Source organism: Monodelphis domestica, chromosome 6 (genome assembly GCF_027887165.1).
Source record: "Monodelphis domestica isolate mMonDom1 chromosome 6, mMonDom1.pri, whole genome shotgun sequence".
NCBI classification, from domain to species: Eukaryota; Metazoa; Chordata; class Mammalia; order Didelphimorphia; family Didelphidae; genus Monodelphis; species Monodelphis domestica.
In genome coordinates, this window is record NC_077232.1 from 270,290,706 (window position 1) to 270,306,793 (window position 16,088).

At 38.7% G+C, this 16,088-nt stretch overlaps 1 protein-coding gene across 3 annotated transcripts in view; it reads left to right on the top strand.

Annotated features, from left to right (window-relative positions):
• The window catches only part of PRKG2 (protein kinase cGMP-dependent 2), a 120,222-nt gene that overhangs the window by 87,854 nt on the left and 16,280 nt on the right, over positions 1-16,088 (top strand). For all 3 annotated transcript variants that reach the window (XM_001364891.4, XM_056803231.1, XM_056803230.1), the window contains 3 exons: positions 5,448-5,584; positions 7,674-7,763; positions 11,803-11,944. In XM_001364891.4, the coding sequence (XP_001364928.1) occupies positions 5,448-5,584; positions 7,674-7,763; positions 11,803-11,944 (369 nt within the window). The remainder of the gene's footprint in view (positions 1-5,447; positions 5,585-7,673; positions 7,764-11,802; positions 11,945-16,088) is intronic.

Genomic DNA, 16,088 nt, shown 5'->3' on the forward strand with positions numbered 1-16,088 from the left:
ATTTAACTTGGTTGAGAGATGTACTAATTGTTTGTGTCTACAGTTTCTGCCTTCAAAGGCTCCAAAACACAAATCAATAGGTAGACATGACAGATGACCCAATACCAACTCATAGAGAATAAAGCCAGTGGTTTCATTTCTGAAGTATTATACATGCACTAGGAAAGTCATATATTGGCTTCACTAAGATTCTTGTTCTAGTCTCAATGTACCCAATAGGTGCATTAGCAGTGTAATAGTTAAATTAAATTATGAAGCTGCTAGTAGCTTTAATAATTTCATTACAACAAAGTAGTAATATTAGAGAGAAGGAAAGGTAGGAAAGAGGTAGAGAGTTACTTAGCTTCCTACTCTGTTGGCCGCCATGATGAATTGAGACTCACCACTAACATGGGTTTCTCCAGGTTCCAAGCTCCAGCCAGAAGACCCTGAACAACCCCTTGGTCTCACCTTATAATCAGTTCTCCACCCACTAGCTCTCCCACATCACATCTCAGGAACCAACCATAGTTCCTTAATTTGCCTGGCACCACTCAGGGGGGCAGTGCCTATGGGATCAGTTTTCTGTCTCAGTTTCAACCTCCTTTCTCTGAGGGTTTGTCTATACCTGCACATCTCAGTGGTGAATGACCTCCAGGTCACTGATTGATGACATCAAACAAAGCAACAAAATGGAGAGAGAAATTCCCTTCCAACAGCACATAGTTTAAATGTTCAGGTTAAGGACCACATGAGGATGTTAAGAAATTGTTATAGACTTCCTAATGCCAGACAGAGTTAGAATATCTTTGAACAAAGTACTTCAGAGTTTGAATAGACCCTTCCAGGAAGCCCAGATACTGAAAAATACTTCTCCCACAATTTTTAACAACTGTGGAATTTTTTAGTTATGCTTGTTCATTCTTATGTAGTGGTCAGTTACTAACAGTACATAGAACTCATGTTCTTTCTATCTGGATAGCAATAGATAAGGAGATGAAAAGAGGGGAAAATTTTTTTAAATAGGTAAGAGATGAAAAGGTTCAGAGATAAAAAGTTCTAAAGGTTTGCTGGTGCTAATATTAAATACTTGAGAATGTTTTTATTTGTACACAGTGGCCATAAGCCTGTTGTTTCCTAATGTTGTATATGATCATTTGGGGTTAGAAAAATCTGTTTCTTGCTAGCTCTGGTACCCTTTATGGACCCATATGTTCAAAGACCATATAAAGCCTCTGATCCTAGAGCAACATGGGGTGCTTTTTGTGTGAGATTGGTATTAGTTTTGTATAGTTCCACCTTCTGCCATTGTTTTCATCCATAAAATACCTTCAAAAGATTGGCACTTGGGCCCTTGATATTTAGTGTGTTGCTTTAGGTATATATTACCTCACATAGTCCTCTGTTGGCCATCTACTCTCCTTGTAAGGCATCTACACGCTCTAAGAGTGAAGTTCACATCTGCTTGTGGCATGCTAATTGGGGGAAATCCCAATCTTTCAGCTAGATTACGCTCTTTATATATAATATTATATATAATATAATATTATTTATATATAATATAAATATAATATATATATTATCTTCAGGGGTATTACTTATAGCTCTCATTCCTTCTTCAGGTAGGACCTCAATTTTGGCAGCATGTAGCCTTCTAGACAGGCCCTACATCTACATTAGTCTTTCCTGGTTGTTAATGTATGCTGAGCTCAGAGTTGACTAGTGCTGCCCCTTCTCTCTCACAAACAGCATCCAACTTGGCATTCGTCAGAATATGTCAGTTGTCAGTCCAAACTTATAACTTCACTCCATATACTTTGTCTTTCAATTTACCAGTGATTGTCTATTCCAGTGTAAGGAACTCCAACTTGTATGTAAATGGGATTATAGTCTTCTATTACATAGGCATTTGTTTTCATATAACCATCATTTGCTTCTTGTAAAGTTTTAAGTTGTTTTTCTCAAACCAATCCAAAACCTTCATATGTCTTTGTTTTTGTTCTTCCAAGATCTTCCAAAAGACAATGATGTCATCAAGGCATGCTTATCCTTACAGTTAGTTCATGTCTCCAACTATACTTTTTCCATTATTTTTTGGAAAGTAACTACTACCCCCAAGATGCCTTAGGGCATGTGCTCAAACTAGTAAAATTCAACTGGACAGAGAAAAGCAGTCTTCTCCTTCTCTTTCTCTGTCATCAAGATCTGGCACTACCACTGTGCAGATCCAATACAAAACATCTTGAACTCTTGGCATGGCCACTTGGATTCTTTTGTTCAAGGTGCTGTAGTCAATACACAAATGTACTTTTTACCATTTTTTTTTTCATTTCCATTGTGCAACAGAAACCTTTATTAGTATTTGGCTCAGTTGTTACTGTGCATAGTAATCTGAAAACTTAATATTAAGATTTTGAAGAGCTATATGGGCAAAATGAGGCTGTCATTGACAATTTAAGCCAATTAAGTATCACTTTTTTTTTATGCTAGGTCGCTATCGTTACTATGGAATATTGGACTCTGTGAGGAAGCCATTCACCTACAGATTTTTGAGATGGTCTTTGAGATTATTAATCACAGACAAAATAGTTCCCTATATCTTTCCCAGAAATTTTAGATGTGAATTAGATTTATGAATCAGTCCTTGAGCACATCACACTCATACAATAATATCATGGTTGTCCTCTTTCTCAGCTTCTGTCTCAACCACTCCTTCCATTCCTCTGGTAACAGAAAATCCTCAAAACTGAATTTTCCTGTACCTATTTCAGAGGTTGAAAGGCAGGTTTCTTACCTTGTTCTCTGTGACCATTAGACTCTTGCCTGAAACAACCTACATGAGTATCCTTCTTCCTTCCTTCCTTCCTTCCTTCCTTCCTTCCTTCCTTCCTTCCTTCCTTCCTTCCTTCCTTCCTTTCTTCCTCCCTTCCTTTCTTCCCTCTTTCCTGAATGGTTCTAAGTGTATATGTGAATTGAATACCAGTCTGTAGTTTGTAGTATTCTTTTAGTAGATTAAATAGACTGGAGTTAGTTAAAATCAAAGCTGACAATCCACTTATACTGATAGGGTCTGGGCATACTAGGGCCAGAAATTTTGTTGTTTTTCTGACACCTGCAATCTCTTTAGAGAATTACTTTAGTGTGTCACAAGTATGGATAGTTTTTGTCACTTAGTCCTCCAAGGCCAAAGCTGCTACATGGTCATGCCCTAGTGAATTTATATAAATGGAATAGTTATTTCATAAACAAATAGGAATTCTGAGGGATGAAAGTAGAGAGAAAGGAGGCGGCTACAGAACAGTGCCAAGAACCAGCAGTCCCAGGGCAACCAGCCAAAGGAGGAAGAGAAGGTAGAACTAGGCTGTGGCAAATAAGGGAGAGACTGAGGAGGAACATCAACTCCACAGGCATCTCAGAGCAAAAGATTGTGGCTGATGCCACCAAGGCACTGACCTATTCCAGGACTGAGGGCAGGTTCAAGAAAAATCTGCTCCTTTCTCAGTTTTCCTTTCCAATGTCTGTTTATCCAGACACTATAATATAATCTACTGTTTTACTACCCAAACATTTCCAGTAACCTAAATTTTGCTTCGACCACAGAGAGGCTAGGGGTTAACTACAAATAGCTATAAATGTAAACTTTAGTTAAAAAGCCCAGCCTCTTCCCTGTTAGGAATTTTCCTAACTGTGGACTGGGAGTGATTCTGATTGAACTCATAAATTTTCATTTAAAATAAATTCCCTAAAGTCACAAAGGAGTTGAATATATGGACTTTAGGGGTCATTTTATTATTCCTAGATTTAATAAGGAGCTTATTTTGTACTGAAGTAATGAACATTTATATTATATAATATTATACATATATAAAATCTCATATATCTAATATGGATTCCTTCCTTCTTTTCTTTCCAGTTTCTGGGGTCTCTAAAAGCTTATGGTACAAATGAGAACTATAATTTTAGTCATAGTTATGTAGCTTGAAGAACCGGGATAGTATTTGTCATATTAAGATGAAAACAAGGAGTTTTAGAGTTTCTTTTCAATTGATTTTTTTAAACCCTTATTTTCTGTCTTAGAATCTAAGGCAAAGAGTAGTAAGAGCTAGACAATGGGAGTTAAGTGACTTGCCCAGGGTCACACAGCTAGTCAGTTGATTTCTCAATTGTATCACCTCTCTGCTTTTTATTACAGTTGTGTGAGTATCCAGCAGTGAGTGATATGGCCAGGTTGAGTTTTCCAAGGATATACTGAAATGTGAATGTGATGGTCAGATGGCTTTAAAATGACAGAACCCGTCATGATTTTGCCATTGAACCATTTTCTAAACAGTTCTCTTAGAAGTGTCCAGCAAGAATTAGGCTGACAATTACCATCTGCTGCAACCCTTGGTTCTAACAGTTATGGAAGAATACTAGTAAAAACCCTGACTAGTAGCTCCCACACTATTTAGGATTTCAACTCTATTCAGCTGGCAAACATTCTGCTTCTTACTTCAAAGAATTATTTTTAGAATGTTGCCTTATATCAGATTTTGGAGTGATTTATCACGATTGCAATATTATTTTATCTAAGCTGTAAAAAGAACAGATTTGGCCACTGGAAAGTGATTGTCTCCCCCTGGGTAGTGATTCAGCATCAGTTGTGCTGGCTGGTAACATTCAACACTTCCACACTTCTAATTTGTCCATCACATATAGCCCAAGTGTGAGTTTCTCAGCCTGTCACAGACATGTGCTTTCAGTCATATACTTGCAACCACTTAAATTTTGCTCTAAAAGGAAATTCTGAAAATAAGCATTTAGATTGAGTTAGTATTTTAGTGTGAAGCTCTAAGCCTTTGCAGTAGAAACAATTCTTTTTTCATTTGATTCAAAATTCTTATGTCACAAATCATGTCAAGAAGAGGTTTCAGAGAATCATGGAATCTGACCTGGAAGAGGCTTCACAGTCATTGTTGTCCAACCTCTGCCTTAAGAATAAACTATTTTACAACCTTGCTGAAAAACCTTTATTGAGTGAAAATTCATTGCTTCATTAGGCAGACCATTCCACTTTGGACAGATTTAGGTTACATTGAACCTAAATATACATCCTTCCACATGTCAGTCTTTCGGCTACTGGAAAATACTTAGCATGTCCCATTCCCCAAGTCTTTTCTTTCTCTTGTTCCCCAGGTGACATCTAAAGTTCCTTCACCATTTGTTGTTCTCCTCTGGGCTATGCATTAAGCCAGAGTTATTTCTTACTTTTATATAGAAATTTCAGAGACAAAGATCAATAAAACCCAATTTTACAAACAGTAAGGGGGAAATCCATATGCCAAATACTTAAGAATTTCATAAACTCATGTGTGATTTTACTTTAATAAAGAAATTAATCTCCAATAGATTTTTCTCTTACTACATATTACTATTCTTTCCTATTTCTTACTACAAAATTGAAGGATTTTAATTTTTTTCTTCCCTAGGTAAAAGTAAAAAATGAGAATGTGGCATTTGCTATGAAGTGTATAAGGAAGAAGCACATTGTTGATACTAAGCAACAGGAACATATCTATTCAGAAAAGAAGATTCTGGAAGAGATGTGCTCTCCATTTATTGTTAAGTAAGTAAACATTAGGAATTTCAAAGCATTATTCTTTAGACCTTTATTTTCAATGGCTAAAGCAGGAGGCAGGGGGCAAGAAAAGATCAGTGTTTTAGGATTATCCATTTGGTGACGGTGTGGGGGAAGATGGATTGCAGTATTGAGGGAAGCAAGATCAGTTAGACAACTATAACAGAAACCCAGAGAGCCTGAACTGTGTAAGTTACAGTATGGGTGGGGAGAAGAGAAGAGAGGTAGTTAAGATATGAACTTACTAACTAACTAGATTTTGGGGGAAATAAAGGGAGTCACACTCAGGTTGCCGGAAGGATTGGTAGTGCCATTTTGTAGTTGGTAGTTGGTAGTTGGAAGTATTGGTAGTGCCAACAAAACAGGGAAATTCAGAGAAGGATGGCTTTGGGGGATTTACAATGAGTTCCATTTTCATGTTTTGTTTGAGTTTATTAAAGCATATACAGGTGGATCTATCTGTCTGTCTGTCTGTGTATCTATCTATCTATCTATCTATATCTATATCTAGATAGATATATAGATTTGAGAATCACCCACACAGAGATGACTGAAAGGTAAGAGATGGTAAGATCACCAAGGAGAGCAGTAGAAAGAGAGAAGGGACGAGAGCGCCAGGACGAGGCACTGTGGGGAACCCACCTTTAGTGAGCAGAAGGATCCTGCCCTAGAGTGAAGAGAATGAAGAACAAGTTGGTTAAGTAGGAGGAGAACAAAAAGAAAGAGCAGTATTATGAAAGTCAAGGGAAAAGGTTTTGGGGCAGGGGTGGAGGTGGGCAGTAGCAGAAACTATAGAGAATGAAAATTGAGAAGAGGCCATTGAACGTAATAGTTAAAAGATTGATAACTTTGAAGAAAGTTGTTTGATTCATATGGTGGGGTTGGAAGCTAGATTACAAAGAAAGAACAAGTACTCTACTTAGAACTGTGTAAGGAAAACTGCATCCATCATTACTGCTTCCTTTTAGCTATTCTCATTGGGTAGAAATGGTCTTACCTCTACCTCAAATTCAGAAATTAAACTTTCTCACCTATTACACTCCCTTAGGACCACAGTAGTTATTATTATGTGAATTGATAATGTCAAGTGGCTGTTCTAAGCTAACTTATCCTATAATAAATCCTCATCCCCTATATAGTTACCACATTTTCTGAATAACAAACAAAATCTTTAGAAAATAGAGCCTTTCTCTATATTTCAGAGTAACAAATATAGCATTTTCATTGTGGGAACATTTGAGCTTTCCTAGGAAATCAACTTCATATATCCTATTTAGAGATATTTGGAATCCTTCCTGCCCAATTCAATTTAATAACTATTTATTAAGCACAAACTGTATGTCAGTCACCATGCTTAGTATGAAAAGCATAATAGTTCCTAACCTTAGGGAAATTAAGGGTATATAAGGATAATAATAGTATCTAGCATCTATGTAACATTTTAGGCTTTTCAAAGCATCTTACAAATATTATCTCATTTTATGCTAACAACCACCTTGCTTGATATCTCTGTGAAATAGCTAGGGGAAAGACCTGAAGACGGGAGACCAGTTGTGAGGCTATAACAGAAGTCAAGATGAAAGAAGATGAGTTTCTAAATTAGTGTTTGAGTGAAGGAGGAATGCAGATAAAAAATATATTATGGATGTGGGATCAATATAACTCAACAACTTTTATGGAAGTAAGAGAAGAGTCAGAAATTACTCTGAGGTTTCACTTTGAGGAGGCTAATAATATCTTCAACAGAGATAGGGAAGCTGAAAAGGAACAATTTGAAGAAGGAAGATGATGAGTTCATCTTTGGACTTTGCAATTTTGAGATATCTCTGGGACACATGGGTAGAAATATACAGTGGAAAAGTACAGGTAGAGAATTGGTTGAGGTCTTAGAGGTCTTGAATCATCTGCAGAGAGGTGATATTGATATGGACCTAGATTCACTGGGAATATTCCACTTATCTTTATTGCCATATCAAGACACTATCCATGCTAGTACCTGGAAATGTAAGCGATGATATAGTTTTAAGGTTAGATATTTCTTAACTCATATTCATTATTATATTGGCTTTTTTCACAGGTTTTATCGTACTTTCAAGGACAGAAAATATGTGTATATGCTCTTGGAGGCCTGCTTAGGTGGAGAATTGTGGAGTATCCTAAGGGACAGGTAATAATAAAGTTTTAATTATCTAAATCTATATCCATTTATATATATATGTAGATTTAGATAGGTAGATATCTGTTCTCCAGACAATTATAATATTAAGCACAATGAAAATAGAAATATATATATATATATAGAAGGGGGAGGAAGTATATTAGAAAGAGATTAGGAAAAGCCAGTAGCAGTTTTTTTTTAAAAAGTAAAAAGAAAGCTCTCCAGCATGAATTATTTTAATTAGTTCTTTCAAAATCCATCAGTATTTATTAGGCACCTACTATGTGGAAAGGTCCTGTAATAAATGCTGGGTATACAAAAAGAGGCAAAGAACAATCCCTGCACTCAAGAAGTTCGTAGTCTAATAGAGGAGACAGTAAATAAATAAATACTTACAAAAAAGGCTATAAACAGAATAGATAGAAAATTGCAAATAGAGGAAAGGCACTGCAATTAAGAGGGACTGAGAAAGGATAAGATTTTAGTTAGGACTTAAGGAAGCTAAGGAATTCTGTTTGGTAGTGTGTTTAGTATGAATTTTTAGCAGTAGGTTAGTTTAGTAGTAGGTTCATAGTTGGAGCTTAAAGTCCAGGTGTGGGGGACAACCAGAGAGAATGCCTGGAGTCCAGAGATGGAAGGTCTTGTTGATGGAGGCCAGTGTCACTAGATCAGAGTATATGGCAGGGAACTAAGGTGGAAGAAAATGAAAAGGCAGGAGGGGGCTAGCTTGTGAAGGGCTTTAAATGCCAAAAAGAGGATTTTGTATTGATCCTGGAGACAGTAGCTCCTGGATTGGGGAGGGGGGGGGGCGTGACATACTCTGACCTGTGCTTTAAAAAGATCACTTTAGTTACTGAATAGAGGATTCAAGTGGAGCGGGGAAAGGAAGGCAAGCCCACTCACCAGTAGCTGTGGCAGTGGATATGGAGGAGGGCTGTGAGGGGAGTGAGAGAGATCAGAAATTCCAGGGTGCTTCCTAGTTGTGAGTCTGAGGGCCCGGGCAAAGATAAGGAGTCTGTTTTGCCCAGGCTGAGTTTAAGATGTCTATTGGAAAACCAATTCTAGATGTGTGAGATTGGAGGTCATCTAAGAGATGGGGTAGATTTGAGAATCATCAGCATGGAAATGGTCATTAAATACAGGGGGCTGATGGGATCTGTAGGAGAATTAATCATAGGGGGAAAACAAGTTGTAAAACAAGGTATAAAAGCAGAGACGAGGAAGGAGAGCATTCCAGGCTAGGGAACAATCAGAGAAGATACATGAAGTGGAGAGATGGAGCCTCAGTGGTGGAACAGCCAGGAGGCCAGTGTCACTGCAGCAAAGAGTATATGTGTAAGTGTGTGTATATAGATATAAAGTGTAAGAAGACTGGAAAGGCAGAAAGCCACGAAGGACTGTGAATGCCAAATAAAGGGGAAGCAATAGGGAGTCACTGGAATTTATTGAAGAGGTGGGTGACATGATCATCCCTAACTTTAGGAAAATTCACTTTGGTTTCTGTAGGATGGATTGGAGTAGGGAGAGACTTGAGGTATTAAGGTTCTGCATTAGAGTAGGGGCAATGTGAGAGGAGAGAAGGGCCCTATTCCCTATGTGGAAATGTCTACATAGATAAAATCAACAGGCCTTGGATGTTGGGGGTAAGAGATAGTGAAGAGTCAAAGATTCCTAGCTTGTGTGCCCAAGAGACTAGGAACTTGGTGTTGTCTTCTGCAGTCACAGGGAAGGTTAGAGGGGAACAAGGTTTAGGGGGAAAGATAATGAGTTCCATTTTGGTCATGTTGAATTCAAGATGTCTTAGTAACAACCACAAAGTAATCCAAAATAATCAATGCAAAGTTCCAAAGAACAAACTTTTAAAGAAAAGACATGCTAAGACAATCCTACCCTCCTCCTTTGGAATGGTAGAAGAACCCTGAATGTAATAAATTGTATCTTCTCCTCTCCAATCCAGCCTCCAGCATTTTTAATGTATTGATCTATTTATCTAATTTTTTCTTCTTTTTTTCTTTTTCTCTTAAAATTATTATTATTTTTTTTATAGAATGGGTTTCTGAGATGAGTGAGAGTGAGGGATATTGGGAATGATTCTGGGGATATATAAAAAGCCAAAGGATAGCAATAATAATTTATTTTTTAAAAGTGAAAGATATTGGAATTAGAGATAGGGAGTTACTACATCAGCAGCCTAGGTCTATATATGCAAAGACACAGGCTGGAAATGATATACTGGTATTAACATACAGTACTTGGCATCTAGTAACTACTTAATAATTGCTTCTTCACTGATTACCTTAGTATACAAAAACATCAGAAATTAGGGGAAAGAATTCGAATTTTTAAATGTATCAATGTACCTAGGACCAAAAATAGTAAAAGTTTTTATAGATTTAATGGAGTATCATTGCCACATTTTAGGAAGTCTGTATTTGAAATTAAGGCAGGGGCTGGCTTGAAGTCATTATAATATGAACATTGAACATGGTGGCAAAATCAAGGAATAGTTTTGTTCCAAATTCCTGACTGTCAAAAAATTGCCATTAAAAGTCATGCTAATTAGAAATGAATATAATCTTCCTAAGGTATTCTTTTGAATCAAATGTTGACTTCCAGAGCCCTACATCAGCTTATCTGTTTCAATGTTTGCATTACTTTATCTTGTCAAGAAGAAGGGTCACCTTTTCAGGTGAGACAGGGGTGAAAGAGATAGTAGAAGAAGGCCTTTGGGTGATGTGAAATGAAGAGGAGAGGAGAAGAGGGAGCTCACAGAGAATGGCCTAAATTTTTTCACTGGAATATGAGGTGAAATTTTCAGCTGAGAGGTTTAGGGTTAGGGTTAGCCCCTCAGAACTAGATAAATCTAAGCAAAAAAAAAATATATATATATATATATAAAGAAGAAGCTAAAGAGATGACTAGAACCTTAGGTACGTTAAATAAGATAGATATCTGGAGAGCTCCCAAACACCTGCTTGAGGTTAGTGATAGATCTAAACCTGAGCATGCACATAATCCATACATAGTTTATGGAGGGACAGCAATGGCTCAGAGAGCACAAATATTCTGCAAAAGTCTTACTTTAACATTCATAATACTGGGGAAGTAATCCTGCATCCCAGGGGGGCTGTGGCACTAGAACAAACGTTCTACTGGGTGTGATCAAGCTGGAAAGACTTGGTTTTAAAGAATATGGTCCTGGCCACAAATTGAGTCTGCTGTCTAAGGACCAATCCATCAAAATATAGTCCTGGTAATATACTTTAACTGAGAACCAGATGTAATACAGTGATAAAATTAAATGTTGATAGGAACAGAGAAACAGGCCTAAGATTACATTGGTGGAGCAGCTGCGAAATTTTTTTTTTTTTTAAGAAAACAAGTAAAAATATACATTAAGAGTTAAAAGCTGATCATGCTCATTGACCTAGAGATCCCTTTAATAGGGTCAGGTCTTAGGGCCATAATTGAGAGGGTAAAAAGCCGTATAAATATGAAAATATTCATGGAAGTTTTGTTATGACATTCACAAACATGAAAGTGGATCCTTTGTGATCTTTATGTGTGACTAAGGTAGGACAGAGGATTAGTTTCTGGTTCCTTGCTATCACAACCAATCCTGCTATTGATATTATGGTATATTTGCTTATACTCTTTCTGCCTTTAACCTTCTTGGAGTAGATACCTAATACTCATCCCTTTTTTAGCATAATTCCAAATTACTGTCCAAAATCAGTTCACACTTCTACCAGCAGTATATTTACTGTCTTTCTAAAAACCCTCCAACATTTAATATTACCTTCTTTTTTGTCATCTCTGTCAACTTACGGGTAGTGAGGTAAAATCTCAGTGGTTTTTTTTTTTGTTTTTTTGGTTTGCGGTTTTTTTTCATATATTAGTAATTTGTATTCTTTTTTTCATGATTGTTAATAGTTTGCAACTCTTATTTTAAGAACTGTTTGTTCTCAAATTGTTTGATGGTTTATTTCTTGGGGAATGACTCTTGTAGACCAGAAAGTATCAACTGTAAAAATGATTTTGATTTCAGGGGCAGCTTTGATGAGCCCACTTCTAAGTTCTGTGTTGCCTGTGTGACAGAAGCATTTGATTATTTGCATCGCCTGGGTATTATCTACAGGGATTTAAAGCCAGAGAATTTAATTCTAGATGCGGAGGGATACCTTAAGCTGGTAAGATTATTACAGTAGCAAGTGATTTATTACAGAATTTGCTCAATGCAAAGATTATTTGTGATTGTTAATATCCTCTTCAATTTGTTATAGTTGATCTATTTATGATACCATTTTGGCCCTCCTCACAACTATTCAATTAAACACCCAAAACATGATTAATACTGTTTTTACCTGGAAATTTTATGGATAAATTCAAATTATAAGGGTAACTTTATAAAGAGTTTATGTAAAATGTTTTAGAACATTTACAAATTAAAAGTAAATGTGTATAATATTTTATGAGAGTCTATTACATCATTATAGTTAGCACAGTTGATGCCAGAAAAAATGATAAAGGAAGGAGTGTGTGAAAAAGTGGTAAGAGCCTTGGTTTAGCGCCTGGGAGACCTAACTAGCTTAGCCTCTCCTGGTGTTCCAGTTTTACTTTTCACCTCTGGCATTCTATGATTTTATTCCTGTTTTCATGAAGTTCATAATTTAGTTGAGGAGACAAGGAAAAACATAAAAAGAAGCATTTTAAAAAGTGTAAGAAGATTAAAGGAGAAAAACAATTCTTGTAGGTGGTTAATTGAGCTTATAACATTATCCTAATGTCACGAGAATGTAAAGGAAGGGAACAGTAAGTATAGGATGGGGGAAATGGGGAAAGAAGTTTTGGAACAACCACCTTTAAGCAAGGTATTCAAAGGAATAATGGACATAGATTGCTGGAGATGGAGTCGCCCAAGGCAACTCCAAAAAGCAAGAGTATCTTGAATAAAGGTATGGAGCTGGGAGTATTATTAGTTATTAGACATGGTCTGTTGGAACAGGATTGAATAGTTGACAGCGGCGTACATGTCTTCATTTTAACTTTGGGATTAGAATAGCTAGCATTTAAATTTCTTTTTTAGTAATTCACAAATAAGTTCTTCTCCTTACTCCATTCTTGGGAGGTGTGTGCTATTATTATTTTCATTCTACTGAAGACTGAGACGGAGAGACGCCAAGTGTCAAGCCCAGGGTCGCACAGAGGTCGGGCAGCTCGGCAGCACCGTAGATAAAGTGCCAAGCCTGGAGTCCGGAGGTCCTGGGTTCACATCTGGCCTCAGATACTTCCTAACTGAATTCCCCTGGGCCAGTCACTTCACCCCCACTGCTCTCCAGGAGTCAGGAGGACCTGCGTTCATATTTAGTCTCAGACACTTCACGTCACCTAACATCATCTGCTCATCTGCCTGATGACCCGTCTGCTTATTATTCAGACTGCGCTAGACAGGAATCCTCAAGCCAAGCTGGTCTGTGGGAGAGCTGGACCAGAACTGAACAGGGACATAGCAGGCTAGACACCGCCAGGAAGCTGCTTTCAGTCACAGCAGTTGGCAGAGAGAGGGTTGATCTCATCTGATTCTTCTGGTGACTAGGAAGGCAGATGATTGCTATTATCCCCATTTTGCACATAATGAAATTGAGGCAAACAGAGGTTAAAGGACTCCCCTACATGCTGAGGCAGGTTTGGGCCCGAGTCTTCCTAACTAAGTTCAGGACTCTGTCTACTCTATAAAATCACGTCTTACTTTTAATGACTCTGAAATTTCCCCTCAAACAAGAGCTCATTTAAAAAATATCAATATTTTTGGAGCAGCTCAGTGGCTCAATGGATAGGGAGCCAGGCCCAGAGACAGGAGGTCCTGGGTTCAAATCTATACTCTGACATTTCCTATATGTGTGACCCTGGGCCAGCCACTTAACCCCCATTGCCCTTTTCACCCCCTTACCCTTTTTCTGCTTCAGAACCAATATACAGTATTGATTCTGAGACAGAAGGTAATGGTTAAAAAAATCCCATATTTTACCAAAGAGGCTCTCTGACTTTGGCTTAAGTGATACCACAGGCTCTAAAAAAAATGGAAACCGTGGGTCACTTAAAGGGCAAAGGTTGATATGATTAGACGGCAACTTATTATCAAAAGAATTGTTCAGGAGCAAAGGTTGGAAACACAGGGCCCAACGAGGAAGCCCCACGCCTGCCGGACTGAGTCGGAGGGCCTCGGGGGCGGCCAGGATGCTCACCAGGAGCCAGGATTGGGTCTCGGGAACCCGGGAGGCCTGTACTTTAGGACCATCCAATTGACCCGCGTGTGGAGAGCAGAGTGCAAAAGAGAGAGGTGGGATGCAGGAGAGCAAAGGAAGAGGAGCCGCGCTGTGAAGGGAGAGGAGGATCCAGCCGGAGCCAGCCAGGATCCCAGGGAGTACCCCATGGGGGGCCGCTGGAAGGGCGGCACCATCAGGAAGACCAGGGGAGAGGGGAAGGATGGAGAGCTGGGGACAGGAACGTGCTCTGTTCTGAGCCGCCCCGGGGGAAGCTGCCCAGCAGGGGCAGGGACCAGCCTGGCGCTGGGCAGAGACCCAGACGAGGGACGCCGGAGGAGACAGGCCGCAGTTTGGCTGGGGGGGGGGGGGGCTTCAAAGGAGAGTGACAGTGATCAGGCAGGTAAGAAGCGAAGGTTAACCAAAGAAATCATTTCATTTCTTATCTGACATGCGATGAGGGAATTAAACAGCTAGAATATTGCATTTTTTAAACCCTTACCTTCTGTCTTGACATCCTTATTGCATATTGGTTCCAAGAAGAGTGGTAAGGGCTAGGCAATGCCCAGGGTCACACAGCTGGGCAGTGTCTGAGGCCAGATTTGAACCCAGGACTTCCCGTCTGTCTCTAGGCCTGCCTCTCCATCCACTGAGCCTCCAAGTTTCCCCATTCTTTTCCATGGGTATTAGAGAAACCAAGTGACTGTTACAGTAAGCAGAAATGCCTATCTGTAGTTGGAAGGTTCTTCCAGACACCACAATCTTCTGGTTAAAAGAATATTAAGAGGGGCTCAGTGTACAGAGAGTCAGCTCTGGAGGTCCTGGGTTCAGATCTGGTCTCAGCTGCTTCTAGGTGTGTGACCCTGGGCAAGTCACTCAACCCCAATTGCCTAGTCTTTACCACTCCCCTGCCTTGGTTCCAGTACAGTGTAGATTCCAACACGGAAGGTAAGGAGAGTTAAAAAAAAACAATATTAAGAGCTTACAACTTTCAGTTACTAAAAAGAAACCTCATAATAGGACAAGAATAAGCATTTAAATGGCTCCTACTATGTGCCAGGCACTGGGCTAAGTACATTTTACAAATATTATCTTATTCGATCCTCACTACCACCCTGGGAGGTAGGTGCTACTATGATCTCCATCTTATATTTAGGAAAACAGAGGCAAATAGAGGTGAAGTGACTTGTCCAGGGCCACCCAGCTAGTAAGTATCTGAGATTAGATTTGAACTCAGGCCTTCCTGACTCCATCCTACCCTGCTACCAACTGCCTCTGAAGCCAACCTTGTACTTCATGGACAAATATCAACTATCCATGTCAAATAACTAATAATAATATTGTTCGTTTTTGTATTTAGCTCCTTTCTCAAGACCCACTTCATGGTTAACCTAGAAGTCTTTCAGCCTTTTTATAATGAACCTCACCTGTACATTTCCTATCTTTAGGATGAAAGTGAATCCCCATTAACCTATAGAAAAGCTGTTTTCTACCATGAAACATTTCATTTGATTTTCCATCTTTATCATGTTGTCCAATCATTTCATTCGTGTCTAACTCTTTATGACGCAATTTGGGACTTTCTTGGCAAAGATGCTGGAGTGGTTTGCCATTTCCCTCTCCAGCTTATTTTACAAATGAAGAAACTGGGGCAAACATGGTCTAGTGACTTGGTTAAGGTCATACATCTAGTAAATGTCTGAAGCTGAATCTGAACTCAGTAAGATGAGTGTTCTTGACTCCGAGATCCAGTGTCCCCTAACTCTGCTTATCTTTATCAGAGTCACATCTTTGCCTTTTCTATCATTTACAATACATTCTCTTACCCCTTCTCAACACATGAACATTTAGATAGAAGAGTTAAGAAAGGAGGATTAACCACATCTTGACCTGGTTAAAATACATTGTGTAAAAAATAGTATACAAATAGTTTTTGAAATTCTTTGCCTCCCACTTTGAACTGGACTGATTGTTCCCCCCCCCCTTTTTAATGAAGTCTAGCAAGCCATGGCATGACACTGGTATCTTCTAGTACTGGAAGATCCAAGGACCTGCAGACCTTAGCACCAGA